We start from the raw sequence: 14,443 nt of genomic DNA on the forward strand, positions 1-14,443 counted from the left end.
AGATCCCTTCCCTGTCCCTGCTGGCCACGCTAGTGCTGACACAAGCCAGGATGCCATTGGCCTTCTTGGCCCCCTGGGCACACTGCTGGCTCCTGTTCAGCCGGCTGTCAATCAGCACCCCCAGGTCCCTCTCTGACTGGCAGCTCTCCAGCCACTCCTCCCCAAGCCTGTAGCGCTGCTGGGGGTTGTTGTGGCCCAAGGGCAGCCCCCGGCATTTGCCCTTATGGAAACTCCTCCAGTTGGGCTCAGCCCATGGCTCCAGCCTGTCCAGGTCTCTCTGCAGAGCCTCCCCACCCTCGAGCAGATCAACACTCCCACCCAACTTGGTTGGGCAGCCAGTTTCTCCAGCAGAATGCTGTGGGAAATGGTGTCAAAGGCCTTAATAAAGTCAAGGTAGACAACATGAGTAATATGCATAAATAATTTAATTCATGCATGTAATCCTGTTTGCTTTAATGCATGTTTCTCCAAGCAGTAATTCTTATGTGTCTAATTGTTTGTCAGATCCTGTAAGTTTCATTTCTTGTTCATTTTCAGTAAAGTTCCTAATATGTTTGTGATTGCTGTAAGTACTAACAATCTTGACGGGGAACATCTTAAAAAGAAACATTAAGCGATAATACTTGAGTTTGAGTCTATCTGCAGGATTTTTCAATGACACTGTTAAATTAATAATATAGTGCTAGATTTGCAGCTGGTATAAATCAGCATAGTTCTGCTGTTAGTCCAGTGTTGTGCTGAGTTAAGCAGATGAAGTTTATCTCGTAGATGTTTGAGATTTGAATTAGTTCATAAGATTTAAGTGAAAAAACCCTACTCAATTATACTTTGGAATTGGTGAATGGGCCAGAGCAGGTGATGGAGGTCCTTAAGAGAGGAAAGTGAGAGATGCATCTTGCAACACCTTTAAAAAGGTCTGGTTTCTGCTTTCACAAATCTGCTAGCCTGCCCTCTCCCTTTCCACCTAGTTGGCAGCAGCTACTGCCAAAACTGCTAGTCGGTTTAACACATGCTGCTACTGCTATACAATACAGCAAAACTAATTTCCCTTTTGCTACCATCACATACCTTTTCCTTAAGATAGAGATCCTTTATGGTTCTTTCTCCCTGCTGCTGGAGCAGCTATGATCTGATCCATACTATCCACACACACTCCCTAGGGCGAAAACTTGTGTAGATTTACAAATCTTAAATAGTGGAATAATTTGTTTCAAAATGGTTTTGGCTATGGTGTACACATTTTACAGCTGTCCTTGGACCATGGCAAGGACAATGAAAATAAAAGCTATGTCATGCTTTCAGATGTTCGGTTTGTGTCTTCCCTACAGTCTTCAGTAGACTGTGATATGTGTAAGTTGTCATGATGGAAAGTAATTTGTTATTCTGGTGCCATGAGCATTTTTTCCTGCATTAAGAATATTGCCAAGTTTGCACTTTAATCCCTTCTGCTGACAGCTAGTTTTCACAATGTGTCTTGATTTAGTTCTCTTTTTTTATTATTACAATTCTAGGTATAAATGTTTTAATTTATCATTCACTAAGCATCCCGCGTGTGGCCAGGAGGTTACAAAAGAACTTTAAAAGACATTGTTGAAGAAAAGTTCACTAAAAGAGTATGTTGGATGACATATGGTGTACTATATTTTCTTCCTAGTTTTGCAAGAAATGCAAAATGCAGCATAGTAACTCCAGGACACTCGCTTTTCCTAACCCTCAAGTCTGGCACAGATCTCCTAAATAATCATCAAACTTTAATGACTCTAGGATGCTGCACATCTATAAGAGTGAGATCTGTGTCGTCACAAAAGGCACCTGCTAATCAGAACTTCTGACCACTGTCCAAGAATTTCTGTCGCAATGACAGATCGAAATTTTATGATTCACCCCGAGCAAAGGACATCCCAAATTTATCTACATTATGGACATTTCAGAAATCTGTAGTTGATTCAGTTTGCTTGTTCCCAGTGAAAGCAACCTGTACTGTGCCTTAGCTCAGCATTCCCCTGCCTGCCACCGTGGCCACCCTTGTTAGCCTGCAAGTTAGGCAGAATTTAAACTGCACCTAGTGGCTCTGGAGGGACCGTGTCCTCTTCTACCAGGCAAACTGGGGTAAAGTTAACCCACTGATCTATGGGAGTGACGTTCTGGTCTTAAGTGATCAGCCCAAGTTCAAACAGTGATGGACTGTCACTAATTTCTCACCAGTGAAAAGTGAGTTTTCACAGACAAGCCTTTAAGGTTAAATTGTGAAGGAATAACAGAATTCTCCACTTCTTGTCTCTAATCCTGGGAGATCCAACAGATACAGCCATCTGGGAAACACACTTTTGAATCACTTCACTGTACAACACCACTTTGACTTACAGAATTTGAAATGGCAGTAGGAAGAATTTACAGGAAATTATCTGGGGATACGAGATGCTTGGTCTATGCCACAGACACGGGGTCTCAGGTGCTTTTCCCAACAGGATTTAGCTAGCTGCTGCCAAGATAAATTTCTTTTCACAAACTGGATGCAGGCATTGCCAGCCTTTAGTCAGACTCGTACAGCTTAATAGGAGAATGTTCCAGAGGCTCTTGGGGATACCTCTGGCAGTAATCCAGTACTACTACTACACATACCATCCGTTGTAAATTACGTTCAATATTTTCCAGATTAACCTGAAATTACTCTTATTAGCGGTCAAGATGTAACAGTAAAGTAAAAACAAGTTTATTTAATGGTATGAAGAGATAGGAAACTGCATGCAAGGACACACACAGGAAAAGAAATGCAATGTGCCTTGCAGCTACCTGATGTTTTGATTTGTCTTCAGTGTCTTGTGTTCTGTTCAGCCACAAGAAGACTGCAGTATGGTTCACACTAGTGTCACAGAAAAAGCAACCTCTAGTCAGTAGGATGAGAGCTAAATAGGAAACCTGACTAGGAGGTCTTTTTGGAAACCCCACTGAAAATAAATTCTGCAGGTGTTTCTCATAGTTTTGTCTTAATAAATCAGTTTTAGTCAATTCATAACTCTCTTGCTAATGAAATAGTATTACATTTTGAAAAAAAGTCTCTTACTAGATTAACTGAAAGTAACTTTGTTGCAAATAAATATAGTTCTTATAATAAAAATATGGCTCTTCTGAGCATAAACACTTCCAGATTAATACATAAATTTAGCATTAGTACACAGCCTTTGATAACTAACCACCACCACCTACTCAGAAATGACTGCAAAAAAGAATTCAGGCTATCACTGCGTATTGATATAGTTGAGAGAGAGAGGTAAGACAATAAATTGAAGGATAACAATGTGGTTTGCTCACTGGGGCCATAATCACAGCTTGCTAATCATAATGTGTTCCTTTTATTGTTAATTCCCACTGTTTTTCTTATGAAAAATAATCTACCAATATATTCTAAGATTTCTATTGGTATTCTGAAACAAGGAAATTAACGGATATTTATATTCTGAAAAAAAAAAAAAGAAGAGACAAAATTACTCTGGAAAGATAATTCACAATTAAAAAATATGTAATAAAGAAATGTTAGTATAATTTTGGTCAGGTTGCATTTTATTATCAGTAAGCCTGTTGATCTCAGCTCCATTAGACATTACAGAAGTTTTCAGGAAAAACTGGTTAATTCTGAAGGTTGAGTAGAGTTGGTAGAGTCCTCCCAGTAAATCAGCACTGGCTGGATGACTCAGTCACCAGAAGCAGGGTAGTTACCTCAAGTTTCATTCAGTATAGGTGGAAGAATTGTAAGATATTCCAAAATGTTCTCCAGCTTTTACTGGCGTAGGTAACGTAGTCATAAACCTCACATGGGTTGGTGGGACCTCATCACCCAAAATTAGAAATCACTGAGAAATCCTCAGGCAAAAGAAGGTGCAATGTAGAAGCCCAGAGCACTGAGGACACTCAGGCTCTGGGCCATTCTTGTAGATTTAGATGTAAAGCTTTCCACTCACTAATTACAAAAGAGGAACTTTACAAGATGGATTAAATGAAAATCTTTAGTGGTTGTTTATAATTTCAGTAAAACCCTAGGGGCATATAAAGAACTGGTGTTTCCTATGCCAGCCACAAAACAATGTTCAGAACTCCAGCCTTGCTTATTTATTCTGTGGAGGTATTTCCTAAAGTATATTTTTCCTGGCGCGCAAATGATGTTTGATGATAGCGTTTTTTGTTTTTTTTTTTCCCATTGCACTGTCATTAAGGCTCATTACTTATTGAATAAATCTGTGGAGAAAGTTGTCAAGATTCTTGGGTGTCTGGGAAGCTCATACTCAAAAGTATTAACATTAATGAGTGTTAGTTAATATGCACCCAATATTTAGAATAGCAACGCAGTATAGCACTGACAGTCCAAGAAAACAGCCATTCTAATTGCAGTCTTTGTTTCTCTGTGAGACATTGTCTTGTTTCAGGACTCTGCATGAAGTGCCAGGTTCTCCTTAGGGCAGCAATCGGTGCTGAGAAAGCACTGGGCTTCTGCTGGGAGGAGCACACAGCGTTGCTCTGTTCTCCTGAAATTACTGTTGGTTTTGATTCTTTTGGCAAACGTCCCTGGAAAAAATCAGATGGGGTTAGGATGGAGGTTGGCTACAGGTGAGAGTCACCCATCTCCTTCTCTTGGCCTGATAGCCGTTCTAGGGACACTGAAGTTTGTCCAGCAGAATATCCAGAGAAGCTCCCACCGAGTGACATCAATGGAATTTTGTGAATTTGAGAGGATACATTTTCTTTTCCTCCTTTGGACTGCTGAAAAGGCTGCTTTTACTGCACTAAAAATGGTCGGAGCTGTCACAACATTTTACTCTGCATCTTTAATTATAGGTCAGAGTATTTCACCTTAAACAAGCATTTAGTAAAAGCAGAATAGGAAAAACAGGATTAATCCTCTTTCCACAAAGAACAGAGCTACCTCTGTTTTCAAATGTGTTTTAAAAGAAAGTGGCCACAACTTGTAAAAATTTAGTTGGGTAAGCATGTTCTGAAAACAGCTACCTAGATCCAGGGCAGCTGCAGGAATGCCAGTGAATCCTGAGCGGGTGCAAGAGAGACCAGGATGTACGTGAGCAGGTAGAGGAGAGCAGCTATTGGGAATTTTTAGTATTGAAATGAAGATTAACAGGGTTTTGAGTTTGCGTGTAGATGTCTATATGTGACCAAAATACAATTTAGGTACTCAACTGCTTTTCTGAATCTGAGACTTGCTTATCAGAAGTAAATCAAGAAACTCAGAAATAACCAAAAAATTCAGGAGAAGAACCTGAAGCTGAGAAAAAAAGATGTGGATACTTGTAATATAACAGTCTAAATTCCTTACCACTTCAGAGGACACAGTCTTGTTTTCTTCCTTTCCCTTTCTCTTCCTTTCTCATTTTTTTCTTTTTCTTTTTACCCATCTGAAGTCTTGCATATTGAACTCCAGAAAAGTGGCTATTTACATTCTGAGTCTGGTACTAATCCTGCCACAAGTTTGATTGTTTATTGGCCAAGCCATCAAGCTTAGTTTATGTAGAATCCATGAGATTAATTCTGTTTTAATAATATGATTAAAAACTAAGTTTAAATTGGCATCATTTATTACTAAAACAAAAAGCATAAGACAAGCTGGCTTTTTTTTAAGAAGAAGAGATGAAGTTTTATTTATAATGAATTCTCAGAAGTAGTACTAAGGACATTTTAGTTAGGAAACATTACAGTGATTAATGCATAGTTGTTTGCATTTTAATACTTGATTTATATATCAGATCTGTATTTGTGCACACTGTCAAACTTTATTCTGTTCTTGTCAAAATACTTATTACTGCTGACAGGTGTAACATGCTCACATTAATCCTTAATTCCTTGATTCAATTTTCTAATTGCTTTTTTGGCATGAGTTTGGAGTCATTTAGTCTTACGTGATCTATTTGTCTTATGGTATAATAATGCACTTTTAAAAATTGGATTCACCTACCTTAGAATACTGAACAGAAAATATATATAGAAATTACTTGGTACTGAAAATCCAAAGTTTTATAGCACTTCTGTGAGACACCACTTCTTGGAATGCAGATAGAGCCAAAACACTCTACACTTTTCTTCTTCCCGTATTCACAGTATTAAATATTTTCACTGGTAGATACGAATTGATGCAAAAGTTTCAGTGTGTTTCCCCCAAAGAGATTCTGAACTCTTACAGCAGATCCACGAACAGCCCCTTAGTCATCGTATTCTCCTCCTCACCTCTTCATGCCGCTGCCTTCTGTTGCCCTTCCTGCTCACCAAGTGACAGAATACCCTTCCCAGCTGCTTCTTGGTCTGGATTCTTAAAGCTGCTCATTTATGTTATTCCTACACAGCCAAATAACACAGTGCAAGATTTGCTGGGTTTTTCAATAATTAAATACAAAAATAAACTGGTTTTGTTACCTTCTTATCATCATAAAGCAGATGTTCTAACTTAGAAAGAAATATTTTTAATGCAGTTATGAATATGACATACACTGACATATATTTTTATGCTACTAATGGTGATGTTATCATTTGTCCTTTGTATAGGAAAAAAAAATCCAACCAAAATTTATTTCTTGTAGTAACAGATCAAGGGTGAGCAAAGAATCCTCCCAAAGCTCACTAATTCCTCACAAACTCACCCACGCAGGGGGACTTTGGCTGAGTCTTTGTAGGATTTTCAGAAAAAAATCTGGAGAACTGAGAACTTTTTCTCTGATAAAAATCTAAGACTCCAGGAAGATGACTTCTGATACTTCTTTTCTGTGAATAAATGTATGACTACACATTTAAATTGTGGATTTTTTTTTTTTTTTTTTTTTTTTTTAAATTCTGTTTTATTACCTACACTGTCCACTTATTTCTTCTTTCTACATCCACTGACTTCTCACTGGCAATAATAATGGTCTTTCACCCTTTTATTCCTTCACAGTTTTCTTCCCCCTCCTTTTTCACCTTCCCAACTGACATACCTCTTTCTGTCATGGTGTGTATAAGAAAGGAAATATAAAATGTTGTTAAATAAAGAAGTATTTGTTTATTTTGTCTTCCACTGATAAAGTTTTATTAACTCTGTGGTTGTCATTGTGCTTTTTGCTAAAAACGTAAGTCACTTTCTGTACAGGGGGAAAAAAAAAATTCTACCAAGTAAATCATGGTATCTAAGTGCTTTGGGCAAACAAACATGTGCCTTATCTCTCCCAAAAAACCCGTGGAAAATACATGATAAATGGCACATTTCAGAGACCATGTTATGTCACTGAAATAACTTTGATTCATGATTATGTATTTATCTTTAAACAACTGACAAACCTTAGGGTATCAAAATTATTATCATTTGCTCTATGCTTCCATGGTTTGTTGCTAGTGAATCTGAATGATGTGAGGCAAGATAAGACATCTGCTTCTTCAGTCATCATGTTCTATAAAGAACAAATAAGCACAAATATAAAATTCTTACTGTGTTTGATTTTTGGATTAAGTCCTCTGAAAAATATTTATGAGAAATAATTTCCTCCAATTGTGTTTTGAAAGGCATTAGTATAAACTTCGAACAGAAAAGGAGACCCTGTTAAGGAAAGGTTTGTATGTTACACAACAATAGAAAATATAATCAGTTTGATTTATAATGAAGTAATTATTCAGCAAATTAAAATAAACAGTGATAAATTTGTTCCTTTCAGTTTTGTGTCTGAATAAACATTTTAAAATTAAGGTTTCATTTTATCTGCCTTTTCAAGTAGAAAGGAATCATGCTATTTGTTTTGCCATTGTGACAGATCAGGGAAGATGACTTAAATACTCCATTGCTCTCATTAGTAATACCAACTATTTTAACCATAAGTGCTGTATGAAGGTTCAGGTGCTGTTGCTGTAATGCGTAGTGGAAGGCAGTCCATGACACACCATGCAAAGGTATTTATTTGTAAAATCTGTTTACCACATGAGTGAATGCATGGGGGTCACTGACTAAGCACCTCCCCAATTTATGGCACTCTGCTCATTGGTCTTGAAGAGCACAAGGTCTGTTCCATTCACAGCTTCTGCTGCAGGAACTTGCCTAGAGCTGGAAAGTCTGTTTTGCACAGAAGGTGCAGGAGCAGGGCCAGTGCAGGGTGGAGCAGGAATCACACGATCAAAGTGAAAAGTGAGATGAACTTAATTGGCGTGGAGCTGCCTCCCTGTCCGGATGGTTGGAGAAGAGAGATGTAGGTAGATGTGTTGGAATGAAGAGGCACATATTTAGGTCCCAGGGGAGGAGTGATATGAGTATGTGACAGTTGGGAAGTCTTATATTTTGACAGCTGAAAGTGCAACAGGTAGGAGTGAATGAAAGCATGTAATAGTGGGAGAAGTAAGCAGAGAGGTCTACACCAGGCTGCTGTCAGTGTTATATTATATTATTATATTATTCTATGCCTACACTTGTCTGATTAAATTTAAACAGCCCAAAGCACAGACTAGCTGCTAATCTGAATGATCCCATGAAGACTCCTTTCTGTATTAAATGTTAAGACCAGAATGATTACCATTTTTGTTTTTTTGTTTTTTTACATTGCCCTTGAATATACGTAAATCAAGGAAACCTTAGTAAGAAAACTTCACCGCACCATTTCTTTTCCAATCCACTTGTACTACTTTTGTGCGTGTGCGATCAATATTGCTAATATTAGCGAAGTTCTTATTCTGTTTTCCCCGTTTTCTGCATTGCTTTTAGTATAAAATCATATAATCCAGTGATGCCTGTATGAATGCTTTGCTGATAATAGATCCACTGAAGTCGACAGATATACACCAGCTTACACATGTTCAGAGTCTGTTCTCTTCATCTGTTCCTTTGGTGTATATTGAGCCAATGCATTACAAGAATTTATTATTAAATGCTACAAATCCAATACACTCAGATTAGAAAATATTTCTTATGTTGTTTTTTAAAAAGTTATTGGTTTTAGCTGAAGCTTTTGGGGTTTTACTTACTTGCTTCATCATTTGGTAAGGCTTTAGTGAATATAAATTGCCATTCCTTATGTCATGTCAACTTTAAATTAGGTGACGTCCCTCAGCCAAGTTATTTCAATGCTATTCCCTCAAATGAATTTACAGAAATGTCTATCAAATATGACCATGAAGTATAAAATAAATATATTTATTGATTGCTTGATTTATTGCTGTATTCTCTGTTTCCTTATCTTCACCGAGCAGTAATAAATGTTGGTTACTTGGAGGTAAAAAAAAAAATCAAAATTATAATTGTTTTACATGATGTAAGCATCTTTATTTTCTTTATATCAAGTACTTTGCAGTGTATTTGACTTGGCTAAACTTTTGTTTTTCTTAGTACACTTGAATCAGTTGACGTTTATATATACATTGCATTTTTCATGTAAAGGGAAAGTTTTATGGCTTTGAATTTTGAATCAAAACATCAAAATCATATTTTGCCTTGGAACGGGACAGGCATTCTAAAAATTTGCAAACAAAAAACCCTCCAACCGAATGCTTATGCTGATTTTGACCTAATGTTTTTAGAAATATCTTTAGTGCTTGACTAGATGTTCAAGCTCTCCAAAGAGAAATGCCTATCTCTTAGTGAGCACAAAACATGGAAACATGTAAATATGGAAATATTGTAAATTGTCAGATTGGAAAGTTATTACTCTATGGCTTTGTAGACTGCTTTGCTTTTTTCCAGCTCATACTGTCCTCAGTCCTGGTAACTTGAGAACAATATGGCAGCAACCATTTAGTTGAAAGATAACTGCAAATTGAAAAGATCTGTATAGCTAGTAAGAGAGAGATGCTTGGTAACAGCACATACCTCCCGCCAGCAAAAACACCATTATCATAGCTTTATAGAAGACAGAGTAAGATGATAATCACGTAGGCAACATTTTCAGAGAGTTTCTAAGTTTATATAAACTGCACCTGTTTTCTGCACATGCAAAAAAAAAAAAAAAATCAGGAAGGTCCTGCCTCAAAGAAATCATTTGCTTACCAGGACAGACACAGAGAAGGCAGAATTACAGGTCTGGGAAACTCAAGAGGGATTGGCTAGATTATATCTCTGCATATAATAGAGATTTGCTCTCATTTTATGGCTTTGGCTTTAGGATGGCTAGGTAATGGATGCTGTTGAAGCACAGTTCTTTCACATGAGTACTCCTTGTCAGAATAGGGGAAATTCTGGTACTCTCAGATACAAGTGTGTATCCCAAAAGGTTTTGCCGTTTTCTAAGCTTTAAGAAGTTGTTATCACTAAATTTAGGAAGCTATAAAATTAAGTGTACTTTTGTTCTCTTTATGATTATTTCATTTTTTTCTGTTTGGTTAGGTTTGCAGTGTGGGCTGTTAAAACCCGTTTTTAAGTCAATTAACATGGGTAGGACAATCTGTTTAAATCCAAAGAACTACCTGGGAAAACTGTCTTCCTATTGTTACAGTGACCTTAAAATAAATTAAATATGTACAAGTAAAAATGTAGTGAAAATCTCAGGTGTTACATAGTTATTTCCCTTTTTCAGGGTGCTCCAAAACCGATTGCCATTGAGCCGTGTTCAGGAAACAGAGCCGCAGTCCTCACGGTATTTTTGTGTCTACCCAGAGGATCATCAGGCGTCCCACCCCCTGGTCAGTCAGGTAAGGCTTGTGTTGGTGAACGTTCTGTCTGTCCTTGTTCAACAGAGTCTGCTTGGACAAATGCACCCACACAGATCCCAAATAATGGCACAGCAGATGAATACGAGGGGCTACTCAGTCGAGATGACGTTAAGTTTAGGACCGATGTTTACTGAGGAATTTTTGTTTGGGATTTGATGTGGTATTCCAAATAAAAAGGCCCAGTGATCAAGGTAGGCTGGTGTACACTGACGTATCTCATTAGGACTTCCTGAAACAATACATGTGCATACTGATATACGTCAACATTGTCTTTCAGAGAAAAAAAAAACCATCTGTGGTTTCAGTTCAAGTTGCTATAGGTGAGGCTATATAGGGGCTACCAGTGAGTATTCTCAGTTCAAGTTGATGTTTAGTGCACTAACTTCTAGTTAAGTTCCTTTGCACCATGAATCCTGATGCTGGGCTGTCCAGGATTCAGTTTAAATTTCCCAGAATGCCATTTTGCTGAAACCTGGGACTGCGTGAGTGAATGCTTCACTAGGAATGTCTTCACTTTGGAAATGGTCCTAGCTCATTGAAAAGCAGCATTTGCATTATCTGGAAGCAGGAGTGGCAGTCTCCCTTACCTGATCTGTGCAAGATCATTGTACATAATCATTATCGTCATCCTTATAAAAAATACTTCTTAAGTAGGAGGTACCTAAATACACATTTTTAATCCTTTAAGTAACTGTCTATATTGATATGATAGAAAATGGTCCTGACAACAACGTTTAGAGAGTAATGTGGCACTGCGCAGGTGACCATTTTACTATTTCAGAATTCACTGGAGCTGTTGCCAAAATGAGCACCTTTGTAATGAACAGTAAGCTGCATGGTATGTGCCCAAAAGGCTCCTGTAAACCAGAAAATATGCTTTAAGGCTAACTTTTATCATTAAGAGCCAAAAAGATATACTTTCAACCTTCAAAAATCCATTTAAGAGATTAAAAAGTATTGAGTAATGATGATGAGGGCAAACTCAGTTGACTTATGTTAGAAATAAGTTCAGCAGAATGTTCTTTTTCTTTTTTTGACCTGATGACTGTTATTTTTTGGGTTTCTTAGTTCATTTTGGTGGGGGAGAGGGCTTTGGTCCCACCCTGCACCACCACCACACACCCCCCACTTCCCTCTGCCAAGTTCAGAGATGAGGATTTAGTTCTTAAAATGATGTTTGTGACTTGGAATATAATTTCTGGAAGTGCTATGAAAATAAAAGTGTTACCGATGCTTTGTCAAATACATTTGTTGGAAGAAGTATATAAATGTAAGTGCTCTGAAGAGAGCAATGAGGGAGGAAGGATGTTCAGCGTATTCCCTGTTCATGTTTTAAAGAAATGAAAAAGAAATGAAGGTGTTTATAGTCTTACAACAAGGAAAAACATTATGAAAGGAAATTAAAAGTAATTGTTGAAATTGGAGCTTCAAATGTTTTTTTTTTCTGTTGCTTTCAAATTTACCTATGATGTGCATCTCAGAAGTAAAAATGTATTTATCTAGTTACTTCATAATCAGCTTCTATTTACTGTATACAGTTTTTTTAAAAGTAAATGTTGTTTGTTGTGTGTATAACATCAGGGGAACGGGCTTTTTGAAACAGCAGTTGGGTTCAACAACACAGCAGCAGATGTGTCATTTTGAATGTTTCTCAATCTATGAAAGAATACACCTCTTTTTAACATGTGTTATGTCCTCCTGTTCTGCTCTGTCTTCTTATTACTTTGCCTTCCAGCAGCTTTGCAGGCATATATTTCAAATGCTGTTCTGCCATTTATTATTATGGTCTTTGTCAGCCATTTGGTATTTAAAAATATCTACAATTTTTAGTCACACAACTTTCAGTTTGTTCAGGGTCACAGGCAAATAGAAATACTTGAGGTGTGCATCCACGCCAATTCAACCATTAGATTATGTTAGATTATATTGCTATAATCGTTTTTTTCTTGTGTGTAATGAATTTTGGTACTCATGGACTGTTTTCACTGTATGTAACCATGCATAGTCTAGGCAGAAGCTATTATGCAGGTTTCTTGGCATACCTGTAGCTTTACTAATTCACTTCATTCCTGTCCTGCAGCACTACCTGCTGCTTTCTTCCTGGGCTTCCTGGGAGCAGATGCTGTGGACTGTGCCAAGTTATTTGAAATGATGTGGAAGCTTTGTGCAGCAGACATATGTTTGCTATGCAGTTGGTTTCCATTATGACCTAAGCTAGGTTAAAACAATGATATTTAGGTGGATGGTAGTAGTGTGTTCAGTAATTATGTCTTGCCAAGTAATTTTAGAATTCTCTATTACTTGCATATAACCATTTTCAAGCTCATTGGGATCATTCTAGGATAAAACTGATAGTGTGTCAAACATTTGTTTAAATGGTAAGTCAACGATGCTGATTCTCAGTTCACAATGAGAGACAGTGGGTTTCATTTCTCATATGCCTGTCTGAAATATGGGAAGGAAATGCCTGTACTGTTCTGCATTGCATTTTCTCCAAAATCAGGAAAGCTAATTCTTTCCACAAATAGGTAGTCCACACTCTACTGGAGTTGTTAGAGTTGAATTCCTATGTTTTTAAGACCTGGATTTGATCAAACATGAGTTTTACTTGTTTCCAAAGTTTACATTAACAAATATTTTGTCGAAAAGTGTCCCTGAATATTAAAAAAACCCAAGCAAATAAATGTAAAGGTTACTCTTTCTGCAGCATATGTTCCATACCTCACCTTTATCAGCAGCTGGAAGAAAAGTTGAAACTGCAGATGGTGGGCTTTGGCCAAAGGCTATGCAAGGCAAAAACTTCACGAGGAGAGACCATATGTCCCACTGGAGATCTGAGCGCTCTCTACTTCCTGCAGAAAATACTCAGAACTACACAGACTTCCGACAGCACTGTTTCGTTCTAAATGCTAATACAAATAACAGCTAGGTTGACACAATTAAACTGCTTAAAATTAGTATGTGGTTCAGATTGGTCACGTAGACTCAGATGAAATATTGATGAAAATTAATTTGTTGCAAAAGAACACTATACAGTGTGACTTATGCTTTAAAAAGGGACTTTTTCAATGAAGGAATGATTTGCAGGATTAAACAGCCTGAAAATTGGGTAAATCAATAAGCGCTACCATTGTAGTAGGTTAGGTATAGCACAGTAAACATTACATTTTCTTTTAGGTGTAATCTTTGAAGAGAATCCTAACCGTTTGATTATACTTTTCTAGAGTAACAGCTGTTTTTAAATGAAATTTTGCTTGGATTAAGGCAGAAATTAGTACCAAAATATAAATTAAAATGATCAATGAAAAACATTAAAGAAGTTTAGCAGTGATAAAACCTAAATTTCTCAATTTTGGATTGACTGAGAGAACATGTGGTTTCCTCATTCTTCAGTTTGTCTCATTGGCTGCCTTGTACCTGATTAATCAGATCAAAATTCAAAGATTTTTAAAAATGGCAATTCTCTGTACAATTCATGCGTGTATCAATGTGCATACAGCAATGTATGTGCATATTGAAAAAATCACTTATTCAAACATTTGTGGGCAGATTATAACATACAATGCATATACATGTCTGACAGATTTTATGACACATTGGAAGCTAGGGATCATCTGTCATTGCTGTAGTGTTTGACCCCATGTTTTAAATAGCTTAAACTCTTAATATCAAAGGAGATCTAATAATGAGAGCAGCTGCAACCAGATCTCTAGAAAGAACTAAATTATACATCTCGAAGGGTATTGAGCAAAACAAGCTAACCCCCCCCCCCAAAAAAAAAAAAAAAAAA

General features: G+C 37.2%; 1 protein-coding gene across 3 annotated transcripts in view; it reads left to right on the forward strand.

Annotated features, from left to right (window-relative positions):
- Positions 1 to 14,443, forward strand: part of ATRNL1 (attractin like 1) — a 518,966-nt gene that overhangs the window by 451,294 nt on the left and 53,229 nt on the right. For 2 of the 3 annotated variants that reach the window (XM_026851052.1, XM_026851053.1), the window contains one exon: positions 10,518 to 10,632. In XM_026851052.1, the coding sequence (XP_026706853.1) occupies positions 10,518 to 10,632 (115 nt within the window). Of the gene's footprint in view, positions 1 to 10,517; positions 10,633 to 14,443 lie in introns of those variants that run through there. The other variant, XM_026851055.1, reaches the window with a different exon arrangement.

The sequence above is a fragment of the Athene cunicularia genome (assembly GCF_003259725.1).
Source record: "Athene cunicularia isolate RWA chromosome 6 unlocalized genomic scaffold, athCun1 chr6_part1, whole genome shotgun sequence".
NCBI classification, from domain to species: Eukaryota; Metazoa; Chordata; class Aves; order Strigiformes; family Strigidae; genus Athene; species Athene cunicularia.